Source organism: Gymnoscopelus microlampas (assembly GCF_963454915.1).
Source record: "Gymnoscopelus microlampas genome assembly, chromosome: 17".
Classification (NCBI taxonomy): Eukaryota; Metazoa; Chordata; class Actinopteri; order Myctophiformes; family Myctophidae; genus Gymnoscopelus; species Gymnoscopelus microlampas.
Genome location: NC_139954.1, coordinates 27,589,737 through 27,613,125, shown reverse-complemented (window position 1 = coordinate 27,613,125; position 23,389 = coordinate 27,589,737). Strand labels below are relative to the sequence as shown.

The window sequence follows — 23,389 nt, the reverse complement described above, 5'->3', positions numbered from 1 at the left end:
TTGTGTGCAAGTCAGCTCAGGACACGAAAATAAAATGACCAATCATTTGTGTATCACTAAACAGGTTTTAGTGCTACACTCTCATCAAATGCATTAAGAGCAGAGTAGATAAACTATATTAATAATGTAATTGTTATGGTCAGATATGCTGGTACTGTAATATTTTCACTATATTGTCAGTTGGTTAAGGCATTGTGTGGGTGGTACGCTGATTGTCTCACACTTCCTGATTTCTTTTTTCTGCGACTCAAATGATTTGTAAAAGCTCCCTCAGTGAATAGGGGGAGTGGTCTGTTCTAAACACGGCATGCTGTGTGAACCCGCCGAGAAACACACTTCAAACCTCAACATTTGAATTCCACCTCTGGCTTTCAGACTGACAGAGGAGGATCAGGAATGAAGAGATGTCAACAAACCCACGGAGTGTCTGGACAGCTTTCCTCTTCTACTCTGGTGAGTTCTGACATATAGACACAGAATTAAAGTGAAAGTGAAAACCTTACCCACTAACACAAGAGAGAGAGAGAGAGACGGGGGGCTCCATGATAGATGGAGAGATACTGTAGTGCGTAGTCTGTACATGCGCGGCTCCATTGAATTAAAGACAGTTTCATGGAGGTTAAATTCTTCCTCTGGTGGAAACATGCTTGTTAGCGGCTCTGGAAGCCTCCAGCAGGTACATACTGTAGTTAAACATGTATTCACATTTCCTGCCTGCAATCTACTTGCAGGCAGCTTCCTGTACAGACAGATTGAGACACAATACCTCACAAGGGCTGCCTTGTGTGTGTGTGTGTGTGTGTGTGTGTGTGTGTGTGTGTGTGTGTGTGTGTGTGTGTGTGTGTGTGTGTGTGTGTGTGTGTGTGTGTGTGTGTGTGTGTGTGTGTGTGTGTGTGTGTGTGTGTGTGTGTGAGAGAGAGAGAAAGCGGAAGCCTTTGATAGATGCTCCTTTCAAAAAGTCTTTCATAACATCAACAATCCTCACCGCATGGGCCGTATTATTTGTACCCATTGAACAGTGACAGTGGTTGTGTGTTGAACAGTATAGAATATTTTATTGGTAACAATTAAAAGCACAATATCACCAATCAAAAGTCACTAAATTGATTCATCACAAAAAAGCTGTACATTTTAAGGTCCATTTTAAAACAAACAGCACCCAACAGACCATACAAACAACAGTACAGTCTGTTTAGGATCCAGTGGTTGTGTGTTGGCGTGCACAGTGCAATGAAGTTCCAGTGGTTGTGTGTTGTCGTGCACACTGCACAGTGCGATTAACTTCTAGTGGCTGTGTGTTGGCGTGCACAGTGTCTGCAGGCCTGCCCTGTCCTCAGCATCCGAAGATGGATGCTGTAAACACTCACTACGTCCTCCGATGGGACTGGAACCAAACCAGTGCTGTCGCCTTCACCGTGCAGTCCACACTGTGAGTACACACACACACACACACACACACACACACACACACACACACACACACACACACACACACACACACACACACCCTTTCTGACACTCTAATTCTCACTCTTCTATATCTTTCTCTGTGGCTCTCACCCGATCTTCCCCTTAGGCGGGTGCAGTTATGGTTTGACCCAAAACAAATTGCAACAAAAGGTTTTTCAATGGATTATTGTAGTATTAGGTGTACTTAATAACATATCAAAAGTTTACCAAAATCGGACCACTAGAAAGGTAACATTTTCAAGATGGCCGCCGCCAGTTCCTTAAAAAGACCATTACTCCTTCATTATTCATCCTAGACAAGTAATGTTGGTGCCTAACCCCATGTTTTGGTAATCTTGAAATCTAATTAGCATATATAAATTATAGTCAAGTGATTACAAGTTCAATTATAAAGGAATTGGTTATAAGCATGGTTATAAGCACATATATAACAATGTAATTGGACATTTCTCCCTTTTCTACATAATGTCCAGGATTAGTGAATTGGTAATTCACATTCTGTTGAAGCTTTCAGGAGATTTCTTTTCATACCAAAAAGGAATAAATTCATCATTACTGGGTGGTACTGTGACATTTGTAAAAACATGGCTGTAAGTGATAAACTGGGAATGTTACACAATTCTTGGAAGAAATTCCTTACCGAGAAGTTTCTTCACTATTTTGTTTGTAAAGGTGAAATGAAATAATAATCCTGGTCCTCTAGGGCAGTGGTTCCTAAACTGGGGGTCTCACTCAACAGTAAACAAACCAACATGCAGTATAAATGTACAGGGTATCTGCACCTTTCTAAAGTTACAATTTAATGACTCTTAAGACCTTTTTAATGGCAAATTGGCCAAATTCTCAAATATTACAGTGGAGAAATGGCCCCTTATGGGCCTGGAGAGGATGTGCAAGTCAGCACAGAGCTATATAAAACTCTTGTTTTATTTTTGTATTGTTTTATTGGATCTTGTTTAGTCGATACACTTATTTGTTTTAGCTCGTGCCCACTTGATTTTGCCATTTTTGTCTCATCTGTTTAAGAAAGTAGGTAGCTGATATATTGCACTTTTACCTTAGCGCTAGGTATACTCTTGGTTGCTCGTTTTTGCAGGAAATGTACTTAAAACTTCTGGTGATTAGTAGTTTTCGTTCCCTACCTATGTTGAATACACTTATTGTAAGTCGCTTTGGATAAAAGCGTCTGCTAAATGACTGTAATGTAATGTAATGTAAAGCTATCACAACATTTAGTGTCTACTGTCTTGGGTAGGGGTGGTAGAAGAGTGTGGCCGGATAGGGTTCAGATTTGCTTGTCACAGACATCTTATTCCTGAGATTGTAGTAGTTGTGTGGGGTTTTAGTGCAAAATTAATTTCACATGTCTTTTATTTTGTGATTGGTACTGCTGGCAATAACCTTGAACTTTGATCTTTTTTTCTGGATAATTTTAACTTTAAAAATTGATTTGAGGGGAGCGGACGCTCTGAGCCATAATGATAAGTCACTGGGGGCCCCTGGGAATATTAATGGTCAGCCACCAACCAGACACCGACTCTCCTGTGAGCCAGTCAGACATACTGTAGGGACACCCCTGACTGCCTGACACACAGTCATGCACCACGTGGAGGTATTACAACCACAACTATGGGGGTGGGGGGGTCCCTCCTCACTAACTATGCCCACTCACGAGTGCCCATCTCGGGCATAGGAGCCAGCATGGAGGTCCACTTGGGACCAGTGGGACTATCCAGTGAGCCAGGCGACATAGGGATACTCTTCTTAGCCTAACGCATAGGATTCATTTCTGCCTCCTCCTCACTCTGTCCTACAGCGTGAGGTGAGCGCAGGCTCCCTAAGCCACTTGGAGTGAAATCTGGCAAAGATACAAGTGTATCTTTCATGTATCGTTTGGGGAACTGTCTTTGTTGAAATGCGTGGCGTATCATTTCTCCTCCTCCACATGACAACCCTCCGAGCTCTGGAATAGTCCAGCAATCCAACTGTGTGACACGTCATAATTGCTGTCACTTCAAAATGACGCTCCTTGCCTCCTCGCTCGGAGGCAGGGCTTAGGCGGGAGTGGAGGACTTGAGGATGGACACTTGAAAATTGGAATTTGGCTATCGCGATGCACAACGTGCATCAGGGGCTGACAAGCCCCATTCTCTTTAGCTGCCTATGAGCACTCGTCCTGAGCTCCCAAGTGCCCCACTACAGCTCTAATGGGACATGTCTGAGCCAACTGTTGAAGGTTTTGCACCTCGGACATGGGGGAGAGGAGAAGCTCAGGGTCTCCTTGGCTCCTATAGCTTTCTCTTCTGTGCTCCAAGTGCCCAGGGAGCAATCCAGTGACCCCCACTCCCCATACTCCCCTGTACCCACCTGAGGGGAACCCTAGGCCCACTAAACTCTACACCAGACCCCATTTTACCTCCTCACACAACCCCACCCCCATACTCCCCTCTGCCTAGGCACCCAGTAGAGAAATGGGTTCCGACAGCTCTGCACTAACCTCCGTAGCCACCCCTCTTTACACACTCACACTGATTGCCTTCCTAATGTTAAAAAAGTTTTTCAAAATCTTGTGTCTACAAGATGACAGTTTGATTCACATTTGATCCGCAGAGCTATCCAAAATGTTTCAATATCGCAAGCAATACTATATCAACTGACAATATTCTCTTTCTCTGCCACCTTCTGAATGACTGAAAAACCTAACCCTATCCCTATTGTTTTGTTGTGTTTTGAGGATATCTTGAAGCCTTGTTCCAGTAAAACAAATATAACTAGTTGAAACGGGTGAACATTTCAGAGGGCTTTGATAGTCAAAAACTAAATATTGGATTTCACAATTATCTAAATGTATCTCTGCAATTTGGACAAGTCCTGTGGATTTCTATGCCCCCAAAACATAGGGTTAGACACAAAAAGTACTTGTCTAGGATAAATAATGAAGGAGTTAGGTTATTTTAAAGATTTTTTCGCCATTTTGGACGCCATCTTGGAAATAACACCTTTCCAGTGATCAAACTTTGGTAAACTTTTAGTATGTTATTAAGGACACCTAATACTACAAAAAACTGTTGAAAAACGTTTTGTTGCAATTTGTTTTGGGTAAGGTGCTTTTTTTTCATAACTGCACCCGCCTACCTCCCTCTACTTGGCTGTTTCTCTCTGTCCCTCTATCTTTCCCTTCTTTGTCCCTCTTTCGCTTCATCCCCCTGTCTGTCCCTCCATCTCTCTCTATCTGTTTCTCTTTGTCTCTGTCTCACTGTCTCGCTCTCCATCTGTTTCTATCTTTCTCTCCGTATTTATCTCTGTCTCTCTCTTTCTCTCTCTTTCTGTGTCTCTGTATCTCTCTCCATCTCTCTCTCCGTCTCTGTTTCTTTCGCAGTCTTTCTCCTGGTTATACATTGTTTTAAGTAATACTGTACATCATGTGTGTTTCTGTATGTTTGATCTCTGTCTCTCTGTCTGTCTGTCTCAGGGATCACCAACAGAATGAAGAAGAGTCCTATATCAGCCAGTGCAGCGGCCAGTCAGAGACTTGGTGTGACCTCTCACCCTACCTGGATTACTGGGGGTCGTATGTCCTGCGGGTCAGGGCAGAGGGCAGAGGTCAACTGTCCAACTGGATCTTGCTGAACGACTCATTCTGTCCTGATGAGAATGGTGAGAAATAATAAAATAATATATGCGAGACAGACAGTAGGAAAGCTGACTGGGAGACAGTGTAGGAGATAGACTATAGGAAAGCTTAGATGGAGACAGAGGGACTGAGGGAGTCATTTTGGTGACATGTGTTTTCGTCTAAGTAAGAAAAACTGACGGGGAGTTGACTGGAAACTGGTCTTTATAAAAGAAAAAAATCTTTCAAACCTCTTGCCAGTGTCATCTCTCCAAACACCAAACAACGTTTAAAGTGATTTCGCCATGGAAGACAAAACACAAATTTCAAACATTTGCTTGAATTATTTTTTAGTTTTTTAAGTGAAAATGGCTGATCTTGTGAGCTTGTAGATCGGCTATTTGTTTTTATTTTTTACAGGCTTAATTGGTTAATCAGACTAATCAATTTAGTCGATTATACAATCGGAAAATAGAAAACACTGCTTCTCTATTATTCTATTAACCTACATGAGCAAGATTAAGTCAATTATTGGTTCTAAATATTGGCTTCGATATCAAACATTGGATGTGAGAACATCTCCAGCTGATGTTACAGTGTGTTTTGTGTTTGTACGTGTCATTCCCTGAAGAAGACCTCTGTGTCAGGTCGAAACGTTGGTTTCCCATTAAAATATATTTTTTACATCGTGGCTACGAGCTGCGCAACCTCTTTCTTCATTTTTGTACGTGTACTGTGCCTTCAGTCCTCTGAAACTGGCTTTATCTCCTCCTCCTCCCAAGACCAGATAAGGACACTAGTACTCCTTTCAGTGTTCAGTAGTTCTGAAGGTCACAGTCCTCATTAGTGCAATGCCCATCCGCCATCGGTCGGTATCCCACATCAAAAAGAGTAGCGACTGTAAAAGAATGTGCTGTTAATTGGAATAATACAAGCATATCAAGAGAGAGATCAACCAGGTGCTCAATGGAGAAAAAAGTTGAGTTAAAAACGGGAATCAAAACTTGAAAAAGAGGGGAGATCCCCTGATGAAACATATTGGCTTTTAAAATGTTGTAGACATGATTAAAGTACCTTGATTTTATGCCCTCTCTTACGTTATTCTATACAAGCTCACAACGTATCACGATGCGAAGCATTGTCTACAGTGCTGCCAAAAATAGCCAATCTACAAGCTCTCAATGCATTGCATCTGCGACGTGTTGTGAGATTATATCGGCTATTTTCAGGAAGTAGCCTATAAATCACGCTTAATAGTTCACTCAATAACAAACATGCATGATGTCACAGACGCACTATTATTACATTCCACTCTTAGGTAATGTATTAGTAAGTAAGTAAGTACATTTTATTTATAAAGCACCTTTCGAAACAATGTTACACTTACAACATTGCTGTACAATGAACAACAATATAAACAATCAAGTAAAAACAAGGCACAAGAGCAATAGCACAACAAGAAGTAAAGCAGAAACATTGACCTGCACAAGTGGGTCAAGAAAAAACTTCATAAGACAAAATGCTTACGAAACAAATGTGTTTTAACAAGTTCTTGAAACCGTCAACTGACTCAGCATTTTTTGTCGCCAAGGGTAGAGCGTTCCACAGTGCAGGAGCAACCACTGCAAAGGCCCGATCACCCTTAGTTTTAAGTTTGGTTGTGGGTATTTCTAGAAGGCCTTTGTCAGAGGACCTGAGAGATCTCACATTGGGCTTTGAGTGCAGTAAGTCTGTGATATAAAGTGGGGCCAGCCCATGTAATGCTTTATAGGTTATTAAAAGGATTTTAAAATCAATTCTGGACTTCATGGGCAGCCAGTGAAGTGCAGCCAACACCGGTGTTTGTGTATGTGCTCTACAATTGGTGTTGGTGAGAATTCTGGCAGCGGCATTCTGTGCTAGTTGTAGTCGATTAATAGAGGAACGGCTCTGGGTAGTATAGAGTCTGTTACAGTAGTCAAGACAGGAAGAGACAAAGGTTGATTTTTTCCAGGTCTTGAGACGTAAGGATTGGTTTGATTTTTGCAATATTGCGTAAATGGTAGAAACATGACTGGGTGGGTAACCTTCATTAGAACTTCAACTCGCTAATTGTCATGTATCGGTGACAACACTGTCATGTTACCCTGGTTACAGCGGAGCTTGGCCCGCCGTCCCAGGTGAGGGTGGAGCCGGGCGTCGCCACGGTTACTATGAGCTTCAGGGAGCCAATGGCGGACCACGAAATGAAACCGATGAGTTTCTTCCTCGATACAGTGGCTTTCAGGCTTAAATACTGGAGGTCAGACACACCTCAGGAGGTGAGAATACATACACACACACACACACACACACACACACACACACACACACACACACACACACACACACACACACACACACACACACACACACACACACACACACACACACACACACACACACACACACACACACACGCGCACAGGTGAGACAAAGCTATGAATGAAACTAGGAACTAGGAAAGATTCACAAAAACACATACTGTAGAATAGAATAGACATTTATGGAAAAATAATAATAATAACTCTCAAGAACAAAGAATGTTACCAACCTATAATCCTTAAGGTGGCATTTCTCAGCAGAGATATATTCATATGATGTCACATTAATGGAAACCAAAACTACTGCTATTGGACCAACAACACAACTATTCCCACACAGACATGAACTAAACAGTTTGACTGTCAGGTTAGAAAGCCTTCCCTCAATAAGCTGCTAAACGCTGCCTTCTGCTGTCCAACCAGGGACACGACTTCACTTTGTGCACATTTTGCTTGTTATGTTTATGAGTTTAAAATACTCCTATTGACTGTCAGCTAACAACCTGGCGTCCCTATTATGGCTATGCCATTATAGGCAGATATTGCCTGTGGCTATTTTAGCTATTAGTCATACTATGAAATATATATTGTGTGTGTGTGTGTGTGTGTGTGTGTGTGTGTGTGTGTGTGTGTGTGTGTGTGTGTGTGTGTGTGTGTGTGTGTGTGTGTGTGTGTGTGTGTGCGTGTGTGTGCGACACAGCAACATGTGAAGGAATTTGAAGCTACACATTACTTGGTGTCTCTGGAGGCGAGAACAGAGTACTGCCTTCAGGTCCAGGCCTACAGTGAAGGTTATGGGAAGTGCAGTCCCTACACACAACCTCAGTGTGTCACCACTCTTGGTAGGTCTGTGTGTGTGTGTGTGTGTCTGCCTGCTCTGCTGTGTGTGTCAAACGACCCCAGGTTGTGTAGGACAGTGGTTCTCAAACTGGGACACCCAGTTTGGGGGCCACGGACCCACATAACTCAGAGAGTGTACACATGGAACCATTGGTTCATTTGGTTCCATGTGTACACTCTGAGTTACAGACGTACTGTATAAGTGTCCATTTGGTTCCTAATTATCAATCATTTAGCTGGGGACCCCCTTAAGGACCTCTGGGGGTTCCCGAACCCTATTTAAAGAACCACAGGAGTAGGAGGAGTTGACAGCAGAGAGGTTTTCGTACCGAAACTCTCCTGCCGGGAGATAGTCGGGGGTCTGGAATGTTGAGTCTGTCTTGTAGATAAATAGTTTTGAAGATCAACGAAGTGTCGAATCCTGGAGCTCGGGGATAGTTGGAGTTTCTGGTTGGAGACTCTGGAGATCGCTGGGTTGATTTTTTGTATTTGACTTCTGTATCACTGCACTCTGATATCTGTTTTGTTTGTCCCTCCTCAGGCACCATTCTGCTGTGGCAGACGATGCTCCCTGTGCTGCTGGTCCTGGGAGTTGTAGTCCTGATGACTGGCCTAGTGTATCTGTGCTACAAACAGAAGAAGAAACTCTGTCTTCACTATGCAACGCCCAGCAGCTTACTGGTAATACACTGTGTGCATGTGTGTGTGAGAGAGTGTGTGCGTGCCGTGCACGTGCGTGTGTGTGAGAGAGAGAGTGTGTGTGTGTGTGTGTGTGTGTGTGTGAGAGAGAGAGAGTTTAAATCCAGGCCTTGGTCTGTATCTTGTCTCTATATTTTCTTTCTGGTGTCTCTCTATAGTACTGGTTAATTAAAGAACAATACTTATTAACATTTTCAATGAACATCATAATGGTCACATTATTAGGCTATTATTTGTTCCTCCTTGGCTCCTTGAATTGTTGGTAGTGCAGGAACTGAAGCTTATTTAAAGGCTTGTTCATTCAGTTTAGAATCTGTACATGCAAGCACAGCATTGCTTATGCTTAATAAAGTGCAAGTCTTCACCACACATACTTAATTTGTCTTGCTGTTATCCCACAGGTTTTTCCAAGTAATTCCCCTTGGGTAAAGTACAGTACAACAGTGACTGGCAGTGTTGATATGGTTATATCTCAGGTGGGTTACACTTTGTCAGCTGTATTCTTGCACTGAAGGATTATATCCTACTTAAATTTCAGTTTCTCCAATATATCGGGCATTATTTGACTTTTTTGACAGAAATGATGTAGCCGATGTGATCCAGATTTTTACCGCTCTAATTATGCTGAAGCAAACATGAACATGATTTTCATGAACAGAAAATCCTGCACACTGCTCTTGCTCAGCAGCCTCTGCTTTTATTTAAATTGGCAGATGTTTCGGTCCCACTGAACCTTCATCAAGAGTGTCTTACAGCTGTAAGACAATATATAGCTGATCTACAAGCTCACAACACGTCACATGGCAAGCTTGTAGATCGGCTATTTTCACTATTTTAAAATGTTTTTTTTTTTTATAATAAAAAAGGAACGGTTTTGGACATTCAATATCTACTTTACGCAAATGACCACAATGCAACATTTCCTCCACTGCATGATGAATATTTATTTCCCTATCTTCTGGTGCACACAGGAGCCTCCCATATCCTACCCTCTCCTGCTGGAGCCACAGGCAACAGACTGCGTCTTTGTGAATGTGGTTGCTATGGAGATGTTGGATCGGGAGATGGACGGGAAAGTGGAAGAGGAGGTTATGGTGCCGGTGGAGGTCAGTGGAGGAAGAGGAGGAGACGAAGTGAACTGTCAGGATTCACGTCAGGATTCAGGCATTGAGTCTGGGGAGGACAGCGGACGGAACAACGACAACAACCCACACGTCCACAAAACATTCCAGAGGTTGCACTCAGACGCTGCTGGATCAGGGTCCAAGCTCCCAGAACTTCTAAATAGTGCTGGACCCGGGTCCAAGCTCCTAGAACAGTGTTTCCCAAACGTTTTAGCTTGTGACCCAAAATAGAAATGTGGTGTCTCCCCAGCTCCCAAACTTGCAAAAGTACATCATGAATTAATCACTTGAGCCCTAACTGATCTACAAGTTCACAACGCATCGCACCACGTTGTGAGCTTGTAGATCGGCTATTTTCACGTTCAAGTTTTGAAATTATGTATATATATATATTTTTTTAAATATAGGAAACGTAAAAGAAAATGGATATTACTCGTGACCCATAAAAAATGGTCGGGTGACCTAAAAATGGTCCTGACCCATTGTTTGGGAAACACTGTCCTATAAGATCTAAATGGTGCTGGATGCGGTTCAAAGATCCTAGAACACCCCAACAATCTGCTGGCTGTTTTCTACCAGGATTGAAGGAGCAGACGACCTCTGAACTCTCTGTCACTGACCACTGTCCAATGACCTTCTGACTGCAGAGGAGGAAGTTAACCTACCAGGTTGACAAGTGTGAAACTTGCCCCAGCATGTAACTGTATTTTCCAACAGTTTCCAAAAAATTGTAAATCTACGAGCTCACAACACGTCGCATTGCGACGCATTATGAGCTTGTAGATCAGATATTGAACATATCGCTAACCATAATAGTGAATAATAAAGGACTACCTTTATTATTTACTATTATGTTAGCGATATGTTCTCTAGAATAGGACCAGATATGGGGAAATCCCTGTATGCGGATGATGGGACTCTGAATAAGAGAGGGAGGAATGTGGGGGTAAAGCATTGGAGGTATAAATAGTGCGGTACGAGGTGTAAAAAAAACTACTCCCATGAGATTTTTGTGCTAAAATTGACCCCCACGCCCACACAGGGGGGTCTAAAAAAAATGATCGTGAGAATCTGGGGGGTCATCTATTTTTGGACCTCCCAGAACAGTACGCCAGCCAGTCCTATTTTCATAATATTACAGTTGTTTTGTATGTTTTAAAACATTCTGAGTTGATTTCTTACAATTTTAAGGTAGCCAGAAGAATCTTTTCTGACTTTTGGTTGGGGTCTTTCCTCACCTGGGACACCCCGGACTGACCCCTGTGCCTATCTCAGTACTCATTACATTCCTCGCTCTGCTCCTGCTCCAGAACAATGTCAAATTATATCATAATTGAAGCACAAAAGTTTTTGTAGCTGGGCTCTGAAAATTAAAATGTATAATAGCTAAGAGTCCATTGGACACTTTCATGTGTTCAATACTAAACCTAAATAGTTGTTTCCTATGAAGTTTTTGTTGATTTGTATTCATATGGTGTCCTAGAACAATTTGGTTGCCCAAAGTTGCCATTTGGGCAAATTGCATAATCCAAGATGGCCACTGAACGCCATGGCAAAAATGTATCTCTTGAACCGCTTGTCCTAGAATGATGCGTAAATATCATTTTGGGGGGGGGGGGGGTTTTCATGTGTGTAGAATCCATTTCTGGTGTTATATTTTCAATTGCAGGTCAACTCATATGCTAAAGGTTAGGTCAAGGTCTATCTTGCACTCTCTCATCCCAGCAGACAACAGATAGGCCCTATCTGTTAGGGTCACTCGCTGACATGGAAATAACATGGGTTCACTTCACCTATGACATGTAACCAAGCAGGTATGCTGGAACTAGCCGGTGCAGCTCTATAATGTAATCATGCATCCCAACAATGGAATGCATATCATACAGTCATTCCTCTGCTGCATCCCAAAACTGATGCAGGGGTCAGCAGTGGAAATGCATGTGGTTGCAGCATATAGGGGGGGGGGGGGACAGGCGTGAGGGCCCTATCAGCAGCACTCTTGAAGTGGTTTCTGCCAATTGAGCCAAAGACAGTTGAACACATACCAGTACCTGGATACTGCTCTTGAATGTGCAGAGAAAGAAGGTGAAATTAACCTGTCACCTTCTCTCTCATGTAGCACATGATGAGCTGGCCATGTGCAGTACACTTGTCCTATCAACGTGTTGACGGCTCATTTACAAGTGATGCTGTGGAAAGGGGAAGACCACCTAGCTTCACCTGATGAGTCGGCTGATGTCACATACTTTGGATGGGAGACATACTGTAAAATAAATTTGCAGTGCACCATAGTGTTCAGTGGCCATCTTGGATGGATTATGCAATTTGCCCTAATGGAGACTCTGGGCAACCAAGCCAAAATTGTTCTAGGACACCAGGTCGTCTGCTCCTTCAATACAAATCAACAAAAAAGGAAACAGCTATTTAGGTTTAGTATTGAACACATGGGAGCATCAGATGGACTATTAGCTATTATTTTTTGTTTTCAGAGCCCAGCTACAAAAACTTTTGTGTTTCAATTATGATCTATTTGACATTGTTCTGGAGCAGGAGCAGAGCGAGGAATGTAATGAGTACTGAGATGGGGGTCAGTGTTCCAGGTGAGGAAAGACTCCAACCAAAAGTCAGAAAATATCCTTCTACTTTAAAAGTGTAAGAAATCAACTCAGAATGTTTTAAAACATACAAAACAACTCTAATATTATGAAAATCTGACTTTAACTGGCTGGCGTACTGTTCTGGGAGGTCCCAAAATAGATGACCCCCAGAAAGGGTGTGGGGGTCCAAAAAATGTGAACCCCATCAATTTCTCATGGTTGGGACTCTATAGAACCAAGATCTGCAAAAAAAATCTTACGGGAGTACACCTCGTACCGCACTATAATGGGGTTTTACATTTTCTATTGACAAGGAAGACGGTATTCTTCACTATGGAAAGAAATGAGGAAGATATGATGTTAGTTGGCTGTGGTGCTGTCTGGACATCTCTCATTATGTGCACTGGCGGTTCAGACAGGAGAAATGCCATTAGAGATGACAAGGAAATGGCTCATGGCAAATGATTGGACATAACCCCTGACGGAGCATAATAATACCCATCCTAGGAAGGGGTTTCTGCAACCATGTTGTATCCAGGATTCAAGCTTTGGGTGGCAAAGAGGATGGGAGCATAACATACACATAACAAACATAAGCATAAGAAACCTTGTGGGCTATCTCCATATTTTTTTGTAAATGAATGCCCTACAAAAGATATATTTTTTCATAAATTAATGCCCAAACAAAAATACCGGTAACCAATCTACAAGCTCACAAAGCACTGCTGTAAGCTTGCAAATCAGCATTTCTTTTTGTGCTATTTTGGATTAAAAGATTTAGGTGAAAGTTGAAGTGGTTAAGTTGTGTCTGTGGGTTTTATAAATATTGAACCAATGAAAAGTAGGCTACAGTATTACAGAAATATACAGTGGTTAAAATGATTGTGATGCTACATGAACTACTTTAAGTGATCCAAGTTAAACAGAAGGTGGCAGTAATGCAACGACTATACTACCAACCCCCATAAACCTCCAAGAAGAACAGTGGGATTGGGACATAACGGAAGTCATGGGAGTGTCGAAAGCAATGCATCATTTTCGGGAACTCACAGCTATGACTAATATCCAGTTTATTTGTCTTTGTGAGATAACCTCACAAAGAGGATAATATAGTTAAGTTTAATCTTTATGGTGCTTAATTGTAATGCTCATCTGCTTCCTGCACCGTCTGAGATGAATAATACTTCACATCATGTTGTACGTTTTGCTGTGGAGTTGTGTTATTACGGCTCGAGGTAAAGTTTTACTATTGTTTCGTTTTGAACAACTGTTACTGTGTGTTATGGTTGGGTAGCTTAATGCTAGTTAGCTAAGCTATTAGCTCAAAAGCTTCGTCACTTTCAGAAAGTTGTTTTTTTTACAGCCAGCTGCAGTGCAGCTCTGGCTAGGATGGCTGTTATTTCATGTAATACATGTGTAATACACGTGTAATACATGTGTAATACTTGAAAGTAATGTAATATCGCAGCCATTCTAGGGATAAAGTAAACCAGCAGTAGCTTGAGTTTAAAAGAGGAGGATCCAAGGAAAAAAAACGTTATTGTTAAAGCGCTTGGCCTTTTAACAATACATTTGTTCCCAGCCCACATCATCTGTTTTTCTTCATGACGTGTGTGTGTGTGTGTGTGTGTGTGTGTGTGTGTGTGTGTGTGTGTGTGTGTGTGTGTGTACTATCTTATATCTATAACCTCTAATGTAAAATAGCACCTAATGTGCTTTAATAGAATAACAAATGCTGTCTGACTGATTGATGTTTGCCCTTGTCTCCCAGTACATTCAGAGGAGCTGTTGTCACTGCAAGATGTCTATGTTAACAACTCCTTACTGACGTGGACTCCTGCACATCAACACAATCATGTCACCTACACTGTTCAATACCGGAGCAGGTACATCGACATATCAATGTCACCTACACTGTTGGGTGGGGTGGGCCGCGAACGCTACAGTACATGGAACCACAAACTCTAGTGTTAGTGCCGTGTTGTAATATATTGAAATACACAGGGACACAATATTGGCACATTTATGCTCCGTCGCATGACGGGAGTCACTTGCAGGAGTCTATCTCTTGTTTCTGTAGTGTGATGTTTAAGTACATCCCCCAGCCATGTAACTAAGTACACCTCCTGGACATGATGCTAGTATGTCGCAGGGAATTAACCCCAATCCAGCCCTTAATGCCAAACAGGGAGGCATTAGGAACCATTTTTATAATCTGTGGTATGTCAATATCTGGGCGGACACTCTAACCACAAGGCCACTGAGCTGGTGCATTTTTACTCCTGTGAGTGAATCGTGTTATTCTTAGTTTATTTAAATGTATTTATTCATGATTGCTGTTTGTTTTTCATTCTCAGTTCTAAGTCTGACTCTGAAACATGGAAGGATGTCCAGTCCTGTGTTGAGACAGCACTGACTTCCTGTGATGTTACAAGAACCCAGAAAGCAGCAAAGTATGGCTGTGTGGAGCTGAGGGTCCAAGCACACACACACAACCTGACCTCTACACCTGTTGAGGCCTGCACTAGACTAGGTATTTGTGTGTGTGTGTGTGTGTGTGTGTGTGTGTGTGTGTGTGTGTGTGTGTGTGTGTGTGTGTGTGTGTGTGTGTGTGTGTGTGTGTGTGTGTGTGTGTGTGTGTGTGTGTGTGTTATATAACTTTCTCAATTAATTGTACTGTCCTTATACTCCTTATACTCTCTCCAGGTGACTCCTGTGGCCCATCTGTAGGTTTAATTGCTAGGCCGGGCATCCTGTCTGTAACTCTGAGCAGTAACCACAGACTGATGTGGAACCACAAATTTGCTGCATACAGGGTTTATTATGGTCTGGAAGTTCAGCCATTACAGGTGAGACACCTCACAGCTTTATTCAAAAGATCATTCTTACCTTTACCTTAGGGGTTGTTTGCACAGAAATCATTTTATGAGCAGAGGAGCGCATTGGATATCATGTCCAGTGAGTGTTTATTGATGCCCGGAACGTTTGAATTGATCAACCGTTAGTGTTGTCGAACGTCTTGTCATCTGCATTACTAGCACAAATAACTTAGCTGAAACAACGGTAAACATGGACTTCATGGTTTCTTTACTTGTTGTACTAATGTAGTAATGGCTGTAGTAATTATTCCAAGTTGGTTTGTAAATGACCGGTTTGTCAGACAAAGCCAGAAGGATCAAAATTGGCGTGACAAAACTATGTTCAGGTTGAAGCATGCTGGATGCTCTTCCAAAAAACGATAGACGCCAAGAGTGCTGAAATGCGATGCTTGGCTTTGGAAAAGTAGCGCTCCAGAGAGGTGCTGGCAGCTCCCCACAGTCCCTTATACTGCCAGGTCTAATAATTGTTGTTTAGGCAACAGCCGAGTAGCACTGTAGTAAATCTACAGTCAGTAAGACCAATTTAAACCAAATAAATACACCCTCAATTTCATAGTTGTATCAAGACTTTGATGCATTTAATTCTTACAGTTTAAAATCTTTACGTTACCCCATGGTTAAGCTAACATACACCAGAACTAGCCAAAGACAAGTAGCCAACTACAACTCAACCGTCCCTCTGAGTTACACTATCTGATGTATATATACTGTAAATTAAAATTACAGTTGATCCTGTGTACACTGCAGTCAAATGTTTAGTAACGTAAAATCAAATGGTTGGTTTTCAGTTGGTTTTGAAAGTAATTGCTGACAAACGTAGCACACCAGTCCACGTAAGTCCTCAGATCAATGTAATATGTAATACCGAACCGATATAAAATATAAAAAAATATATAGAAATCTGTCTGGGCAGGCTTCCCAAATAAATTCTATGTATGGAAACAAAACACTGATTATGGTTGCTTGCATTATTATGCAAGTTGGTTTGGATAATGTCTTAAATGTCTAAATGTGTAAAATCAAAGTCAATTACAGGATCTAATGTGCCCAAACCGTGGAACGAGCTTCCACCCCATGTTAGAGCATCTCAAACCCTTTAAATCACGTTTGAAAACTCACTTGTACTCCTTGGCGTTCGAAAATTCAGATTGAGAGTTGCTGTTTCCACTAGGCGTTTTGTCTATATGTTGTCCTGTTTATTGTGTATTGTTTTGTTCTTGTATATTTTTAGTATTTCTGTGTTACTGAGTGTAAAGCACTTTGGTTCAACACTGTTGTTTTAAATGTGCTCTATAAATAAAGTGGATTGGATTGGATTGTATTGGATCTAATGTTTATATACTGTCCATACAGGAATATAAAATACATGTTCCAGACTCCAGATCTTCAGTGAGTATCAAAGAGCTGGATGAGGGACAGAGATACTGTGTGTATGTCCAGATTGTCTTATACGACAAGGTGGTTGGTCCTCCCAGCTGTCCAAGGTGCATGCTCATACCAGAGTCAGGTAAGCTCAGATTAAAGCCATATGATATCCGTTTGATTGTTATTCCAAAATTCAATTTCTTCCTGTTATTATATTGTTTGAGTTTCTAATGTTAAGATAATGGAATCAGTATTTTTCTTTTTTCTTTTCTTTTTTGAAAAATGGCTTTTTGAGTTATATCTAAGATCCAACATGCTTCGAACAGGCAGTGACAAGGCACAGAATACATAGGGAATTGGCATAACAAGTTAATTGGGGTGAAAAGGTAATTTTTTAACAGTGCAGATAAAAATGCATACAAGTAAAGTTTAGGGCATGGAATCAGATACAAATAAATACATTATCATTGTACAAGCGCAACTTAAATAATTTCTTTAATCCTTGAAATTGACACATAGAGCTTCCTTTTTCTTATTGAACAGGGTTCTCATGTGAAAATAATTGAATATATTTAATCTATCACAGACGGTCATGGAAATTGATGAAACAAGGTCCATGTCATGGAAATATACAGGTCAATGAGAAATACAAAAACAAAACATCTAAAGCTGTACAAGGCCTATATTTATCAAGCGTTGCAGAGAAGCAAAGCTGTTCTAAGTAGCCAGTTCCTTTCTTGATGTTTAGATATGTTGCATGATAACACTAACAACACATTCCTGTTTCTAGTGCAGGCCTGTACCCAGACAATTGATTGCACAATGATTTCCATTTTATAGCTCAGTGTTGCTAGCCTGGTGTAGCTAGACTATATCACTGCGTGGATATGAGTCTGGTGCTTCCATGAGGACGTTTTTTTTTACTGGCCCCTGATTGGTTGCCCAAGTCTTCTGGAGCAGGAAATGGATTCTCTATTGGTGTCTAGTGGTGCCAGACCCAAATCGCAGTGCAATTTTTTTTTTTGCACTCGCAGATTCGTCTGGTCCCAGGCTACAGTGTTGCAAGATTGTCAAAAGAGAACTCCCAATTCGTGTATGAAAGTGTTTGTAGGGAGCTTCATACCTAAATGTCCTCCTCTGAGATAGATAGTATTTATATAGATAGTATTTCTGGTCCTAGTTAAACTTTGACCATGATTCCTAGTGGTGAAGTACTTACAAAGTGATGTTACAGACAGTGGCTGGTTTAACTCATGTCACTGATTGAACTAATATAAGAACTTGTGTCAAGTTGTAGTCATAAAAGTGACTTTCTTTTCACTTCAGTTCCTGAGGCATCCAGTCTGTTTGGACAGAGTAACATTTAGCATTTTGAAAACATGTTTTGTCAACATTCAAAACATGTTTCAAATCACACATGGTACGGTGTTAAAAGCAAGTTGTAGCTGAGCCTTGTTTAGTATAGATGCAGAGCAATATATCACAATAGTGAATTGTGATGGATAAGAGCACTTTGATGCACTACTAGTGACACCGTGAAGTGCACGTGCAGAGACCTCGCTGACAGATGATTCTCAAACCAACAGACGGTAGTCGTACTACACCAGGTGTTTCCAACGTTTTCACCCAAAACAACATGATAAATGTATACTATTTAAAAAATAGTGAAAATAGCCGATCTTCAATTTTGTGTGTATATAAAATTAAGGGAAGTCACTCACTCTCTGTTCCGCATTTCTCTCCTCACTGGCTTGCGCAATTGATCTCAACTTGCACACGGCATTGACCATTAGCATTATTCAGATCGTGAGGAAGACAGTTTTTCACTTTGCCCAAATTCAAGCTGTTTATTAGGGTTTTTTGGAAACTGTTTAACTCCTCGACCGCATTTGCCGTTACTGCGCATGCGCGGCCACAGGGTCTGCTATCACGGCTATGGGATGTACTCTGTTATCACGATACCAACCAGTGGCCAGTCCCCTGGTAGACTTTGCTACCGGCTGCAGCTCTCGGTGCTAATAGCGTGAGCGATGAGCATCTAGATTGTTTACTCGGGCATTGATACAACGGACAAGTATTTTCACGTTGAGAGACGACACGTGCCGGCCGGGACAATTCTTTTTTTTTTTTTTTTTCCTAAAAAGAAAAAAAGGTTTTTACTCACAACCCATAAAATGGGTCCTGACCCTTTGTTTGGGAACCCCTGTACTACAATCTTTGCTTCAATATTGCATGACCCACAGTATTCATTTAAAAGCCTCAGATAAGGCTAACTCTGTCTAACTCTATAACTCTGATGCCTGACAGCTTGTCTCGGTTCCATTCCCAGGCCAGTGCGGACCTTTACTGCATGTCACCCCCCGACTCTCTTTCCCTGTTTCCTGTCTCGCTACACTTGCGTTCGTGAGTGCGTGCAGTTTTGGGTGTGTATGTCCACTTGCATACTGCACATGCAGGTGTCCATGCCTGTATTGTTCATGTGTGAATGCGTGTGTATAATATGTGTGTGTTTGTGTGATTTTTTTGTAGATGAAAAGCTGAAGCTGGGTACGATAATCGCAGCAGGGTTTGGTGTGATCATAGTGGTGGTTGTGTCTGTGGCTATGGCGTATGTCCCGCTGCACCAGCAGGAGAGAATCAAGAGAATTAAACAGTGGTTCAAACCTGAACCCACGCCACAGGTAGCCTCAATAATCCCCCCCCCCCCCCCCCCCCACACACACACACACACACACACACACAGACACTCTCTTGCAACCTCAACTAAACAGATTACCTAGTGATCGACCGATTATGGTTTTTCAGTGGTTGATCAAAAACTGATTATATATGTTTATTTATTTTTGGCATCTAATAAAGAAACAGCAACACACATAACTAAAAACAACAAGCAGAACTGCCCTGGCTGGTAGTTTTCTCCCACAAACTAACACGTCTGCAAGTTATGAGCCTGTGTTTAGATAGCAGTGCACTTAATCAGAATCAGCTTTATTGATTACAGGTTTACAGGTGTAAAACAGTGGGTGAAATTCGTTTTTGTGCAAGCGCCATCGTTTTTTGTATAAACTCATGGACATAGAAAGCTTTAATCGGTGTTCTAAACTACAGATAGGCAAATAAAAATAGGCAAATAAAAAAGAAATTGTACAAAATTTGACTGATATCGATAAATCATTACCAATTTATCTATATCGTTATTATTTTTTTCTTAGAATCGCCCGAAAAATGTATATGACCAAAAAAATAGATTATAGTATACAAATGTTAGTGGAGTGTTAGGAAATGACAAATGTCTCCATCAAATGAAACGTGTACCAAGGGACCCAGGTGGTCATCACCAGATTAGCGCACGTCCGGTGGTTTACGCTAGAAGTGACACCGCCTGAGTGCACGTGCAGAGACCTTGCTGGCACGGCAGACACGGTCATAGCGTGCCAAACCAAACTTTACATGGTGGGAACCAGTGGAAAAGTGATGCCAGGAAAGTTGTGTAACCACCAGTAAATGTGGCACGTACCTAAATCCCTAAGGACCAAGATGAGGCCAGATGGCCATGACATGGCAAAAATCTATTGTTAAGAACTTGACATGATTTATATAAAACCCAATGTCAGGGTAGACCATCTGTATCCCGCTTGCTGCACCTTTATCTCTATAGACTTAACCTCTGCATTGCATAAATAAAGCCACGCTTGAAATTCAACACTTATCTCATGTCTCTTGATCAATTCTCTGGAAGGACCCATTCACAGAAATCCACAACGTTAGCCCCAGAATAAGGACTCTAGGGTTCACGTGGTTAAGATGTGGCTCAAACCACCCATTTAAAAACACATTTATCCATTCAGACACCCGCATCTGTTGAATATCTAATAAAAACAACACATCTGAATGAAGGAAGATCTGTGTAAGTGCTCTGTTTTACATTTTTCTCTTCCTTGTCCCATAGTCTCTCTGTCCACTACCAGACCACCAACACCCTCTTATCGCCATCGCCCCTCTGGAGGACGAGTATGACCGCATCTCCTTCACTTTAACACAAGAGGAACAGGGTTTGACGTCCGTCCAGGAAACTTGAGGTCAATCAGTCACTGGGACTTTCCTGTTCAAGATCCTGAACATTTACTGTAAGCCATAAATTGGTCGGTCTGCCAGTCCAAAACATTTCAACCACAAACCGATGGTGACTGGAAGGTGTAACCATGTCTCTAATAACACATGGAGTCACCAGCAGGTTCCTTTCATCTGACATTGAGGCGTTGAACTGTCTGGGAGAGTGTAACGCATGTAGAGGTTCACTACTAAGTGACGCCCCACTGAACAGGCGCATCGAACAACCAGCAGGAGTCGCTTACCTGTGAACACTGCCAATTGAGTTTGTAGGGGTGCCCAGCCAATCAGGACTTGTTCTAGGAACAGACCATATGGACCTAATGGTAATCCCCATTCTCGTCTCTTTGGGGATATTTTATATGTTTCCCTTGAGTTTTGTCTGCATTTTTCAAGGCACATGCGAACTGAGCCAACATATATCCGTGTTTGAGAATGTTCCACAGTTCATACACGACAACATATTAATGCTGGGAAATATATTGATTTTATGTCAATATCAGGATAGTAGATATAATCTGGGTTTTTAGATATCTTAATATCATGATTATGGTTTAATTAGACCCTTCAGAAAAATGCGATTATGCGATCGCACAATTTACCGCATAATCAGCAAAATGGCGCATAATTATGCGGGGGTAATGTTTTTTCAAAAAGGCTGCATCGCATCGCATAATATGCACATCGCATCGCATGTGTTGCTCAACGCGGTCATTGACGTCCTCAAGCGCTGCGTCATAGGAGCTACAGTTGTAGTTTTGTATCTTTGTATCTGAAAGTTGAACCTAGCTCAACTTCAATTTGTATCTTTGTATATTTTGTAGCAGCTACAAACGTCGGATGTTGCTTTGTATCTTCATGTCGCTGGCTTCCCTTAAAAATTAATGGTAGACTGTATCTTTGTATCTGCCCGTGTGAACGCAGCATTAGTGTTGTCTTTTTCTGGTTTTACTCACTTTTTTATTTACAGGTTATTGAAAAAAATATTTTATTATCATCTTGATATCAATTTATTTGTCTATCGCACAGCCCTACAATTGTGCTTCAAATAATTTCTGAGAATTCATATTGTCTTCTGACACTACATAGTGAATTTTTAACATATTATTTATTCTAAATACAGGTTAATCATAGGACACAATAGATTATTTTAAGTCCTGGAAGATAATGAGACACCATAGAGCAGTGGTTCCCAAACGTTTTAGCACAAGACCCAGATAGAAAAAAACTAGGGAAAATCTACAAGCTCACAACGCAAGCTCAGAATCAGACCGCGCCGTGTTGTGAGCTTGTAGATGGGCCACTTTCACTTCTTTTTAAAAGTTACATTTTTGGAATTTCTTTTAATCCGTTTTATTTTATTAAATTCTTTTGAAAAATGTTTTTTTTACAGTGTGTATAAAAAACATAATATTTTTGGAAAGTCTTTTGAAATAACAATACTGGTAATCACGATCTACAAATGGGTCCCGACCTACTGTTTGGGAAACAACCATAGAGTGATGCTTAGTAACTCCAGGTGGAGGCAGTCTGGTTACATTGTCTCAAGGATGGAAACTCTTGTTAGACGTTCTCCATTGGTGCTGCAAATATCCATTATCTTCTTGGCCATTATTCCATTGATTACTCTTTCCATTAATCAAATCATTGAGAAGCGCAATTTAAAAAAAATATACATTAAAAAACATTCTACATAAACAAATCGATTAACCACTAAAGCATTATTTTATTTTTTTGCACGTCATGCAACAATAGTGAAGATAGCCACAGCACTATTTTGGATATGTGCTGTATATGTATGTATGTGTGTGTGTGTGTGTGTGTGTGTATATATATATATATATATATATATATATATGTATATATATATATATATATATATATGTATATATATATATATATGTATATGTATATATATATATATATATATATATATATACATATATATATATATATACATATATATATATATATATACATATATATATATATATATTAAAAAAAAATTACATTCTTGAAATATTTCCCCTATATCCCAAAGAAGGGATACATTTTTCACTTTATTAAATTATTATAGTTTATGTTTTACAATCAATTAAATTGATTAGTTTTGATGCAATGTTGCACCCCAATTCTCCAGCCATTCACGCCTTTCATCAGGATTCACTTGTGGTTTCCTTATAGTTGCTGTTGGTCAGAAACCTCATATCTCCATATTGAACTTTTTATGTTTTTCATAAATGAATGCCCTACTACTTCATCATACAAGAGTGTCGCACAAAAACTAGTGAAAATAGCAGATGTACTGTACAGGCTCAACATGTCACGAATGTGACGTTTTTGTGAGCTT

The 23,389-nt window shown here is 41.0% G+C and overlaps 2 protein-coding genes across 3 annotated transcripts; both read left to right on the top strand.

The window, feature by feature from the left end:
* Positions 1-303: 303 nt before the first annotated feature.
* LOC311064983 (interferon alpha/beta receptor 1a-like) lies at positions 304-13,466 on the top strand. 2 transcript variants are annotated; one of them, XM_084085105.1, is made up of 8 exons: positions 304-453; positions 1,312-1,429; positions 4,943-5,127; positions 7,220-7,383; positions 8,126-8,267; positions 8,807-8,946; positions 9,366-9,440; positions 9,936-13,466. In XM_084085105.1, exons 1-8 carry the CDS (start codon positions 405-407, stop codon positions 10,317-10,319), a joined length of 1,257 nt encoding a protein of 418 aa, XP_083941231.1. In that variant the 5' UTR covers positions 304-404; the 3' UTR covers positions 10,320-13,466. The 2 variants fall into 2 exon arrangements, with proteins under 2 accessions (XP_083941231.1, XP_083941232.1); XM_084085106.1 differs by lacking the exon at positions 9,366-9,440.
* Positions 13,467-13,679: 213 nt separating this feature from the next.
* ifngr2 (interferon gamma receptor 2) lies at positions 13,680-22,871 on the top strand. The gene is made up of 7 exons (XM_084085043.1): positions 13,680-13,920; positions 14,457-14,571; positions 15,043-15,218; positions 15,392-15,534; positions 16,918-17,071; positions 19,459-19,610; positions 20,879-22,871. Exons 1-7 carry the CDS (start codon positions 13,878-13,880, stop codon positions 21,005-21,007), a joined length of 912 nt encoding a protein of 303 aa, XP_083941169.1. The 5' UTR covers positions 13,680-13,877; the 3' UTR covers positions 21,008-22,871.
* Positions 22,872-23,389: the final 518 nt, after the last annotated feature.

Bases quoted from the DNA above. Each gene is read 5' to 3' on its own strand.
- LOC311064983 (XM_084085105.1), top strand. From the start codon at position 405: ATGTCAACAAACCCACGGAGTGTCTGGACAGCTTTCCTCTTCTACTCT. The intron at 8,268-8,806 runs GTAGGTCTGTGT...GTCCCTCCTCAG, and splicing joins TCAGTGTGTCACCACTCTTG to GCACCATTCTGCTGTGGCAG. The intron at 8,947-9,365 runs GTAATACACTGT...GTTATCCCACAG, and splicing joins CAACGCCCAGCAGCTTACTG to GTTTTTCCAAGTAATTCCCC.
- ifngr2 (XM_084085043.1), top strand. From the start codon at position 13,878: ATGTTGTACGTTTTGCTGTGGAGTTGTGTTATTACGGCTCGAG. The intron at 14,572-15,042 runs GTACATCGACAT...TTTCATTCTCAG, and splicing joins ACTGTTCAATACCGGAGCAG to TTCTAAGTCTGACTCTGAAA. The intron at 19,611-20,878 runs GTAGCCTCAATA...CTTGTCCCATAG, and splicing joins AACCTGAACCCACGCCACAG to TCTCTCTGTCCACTACCAGA.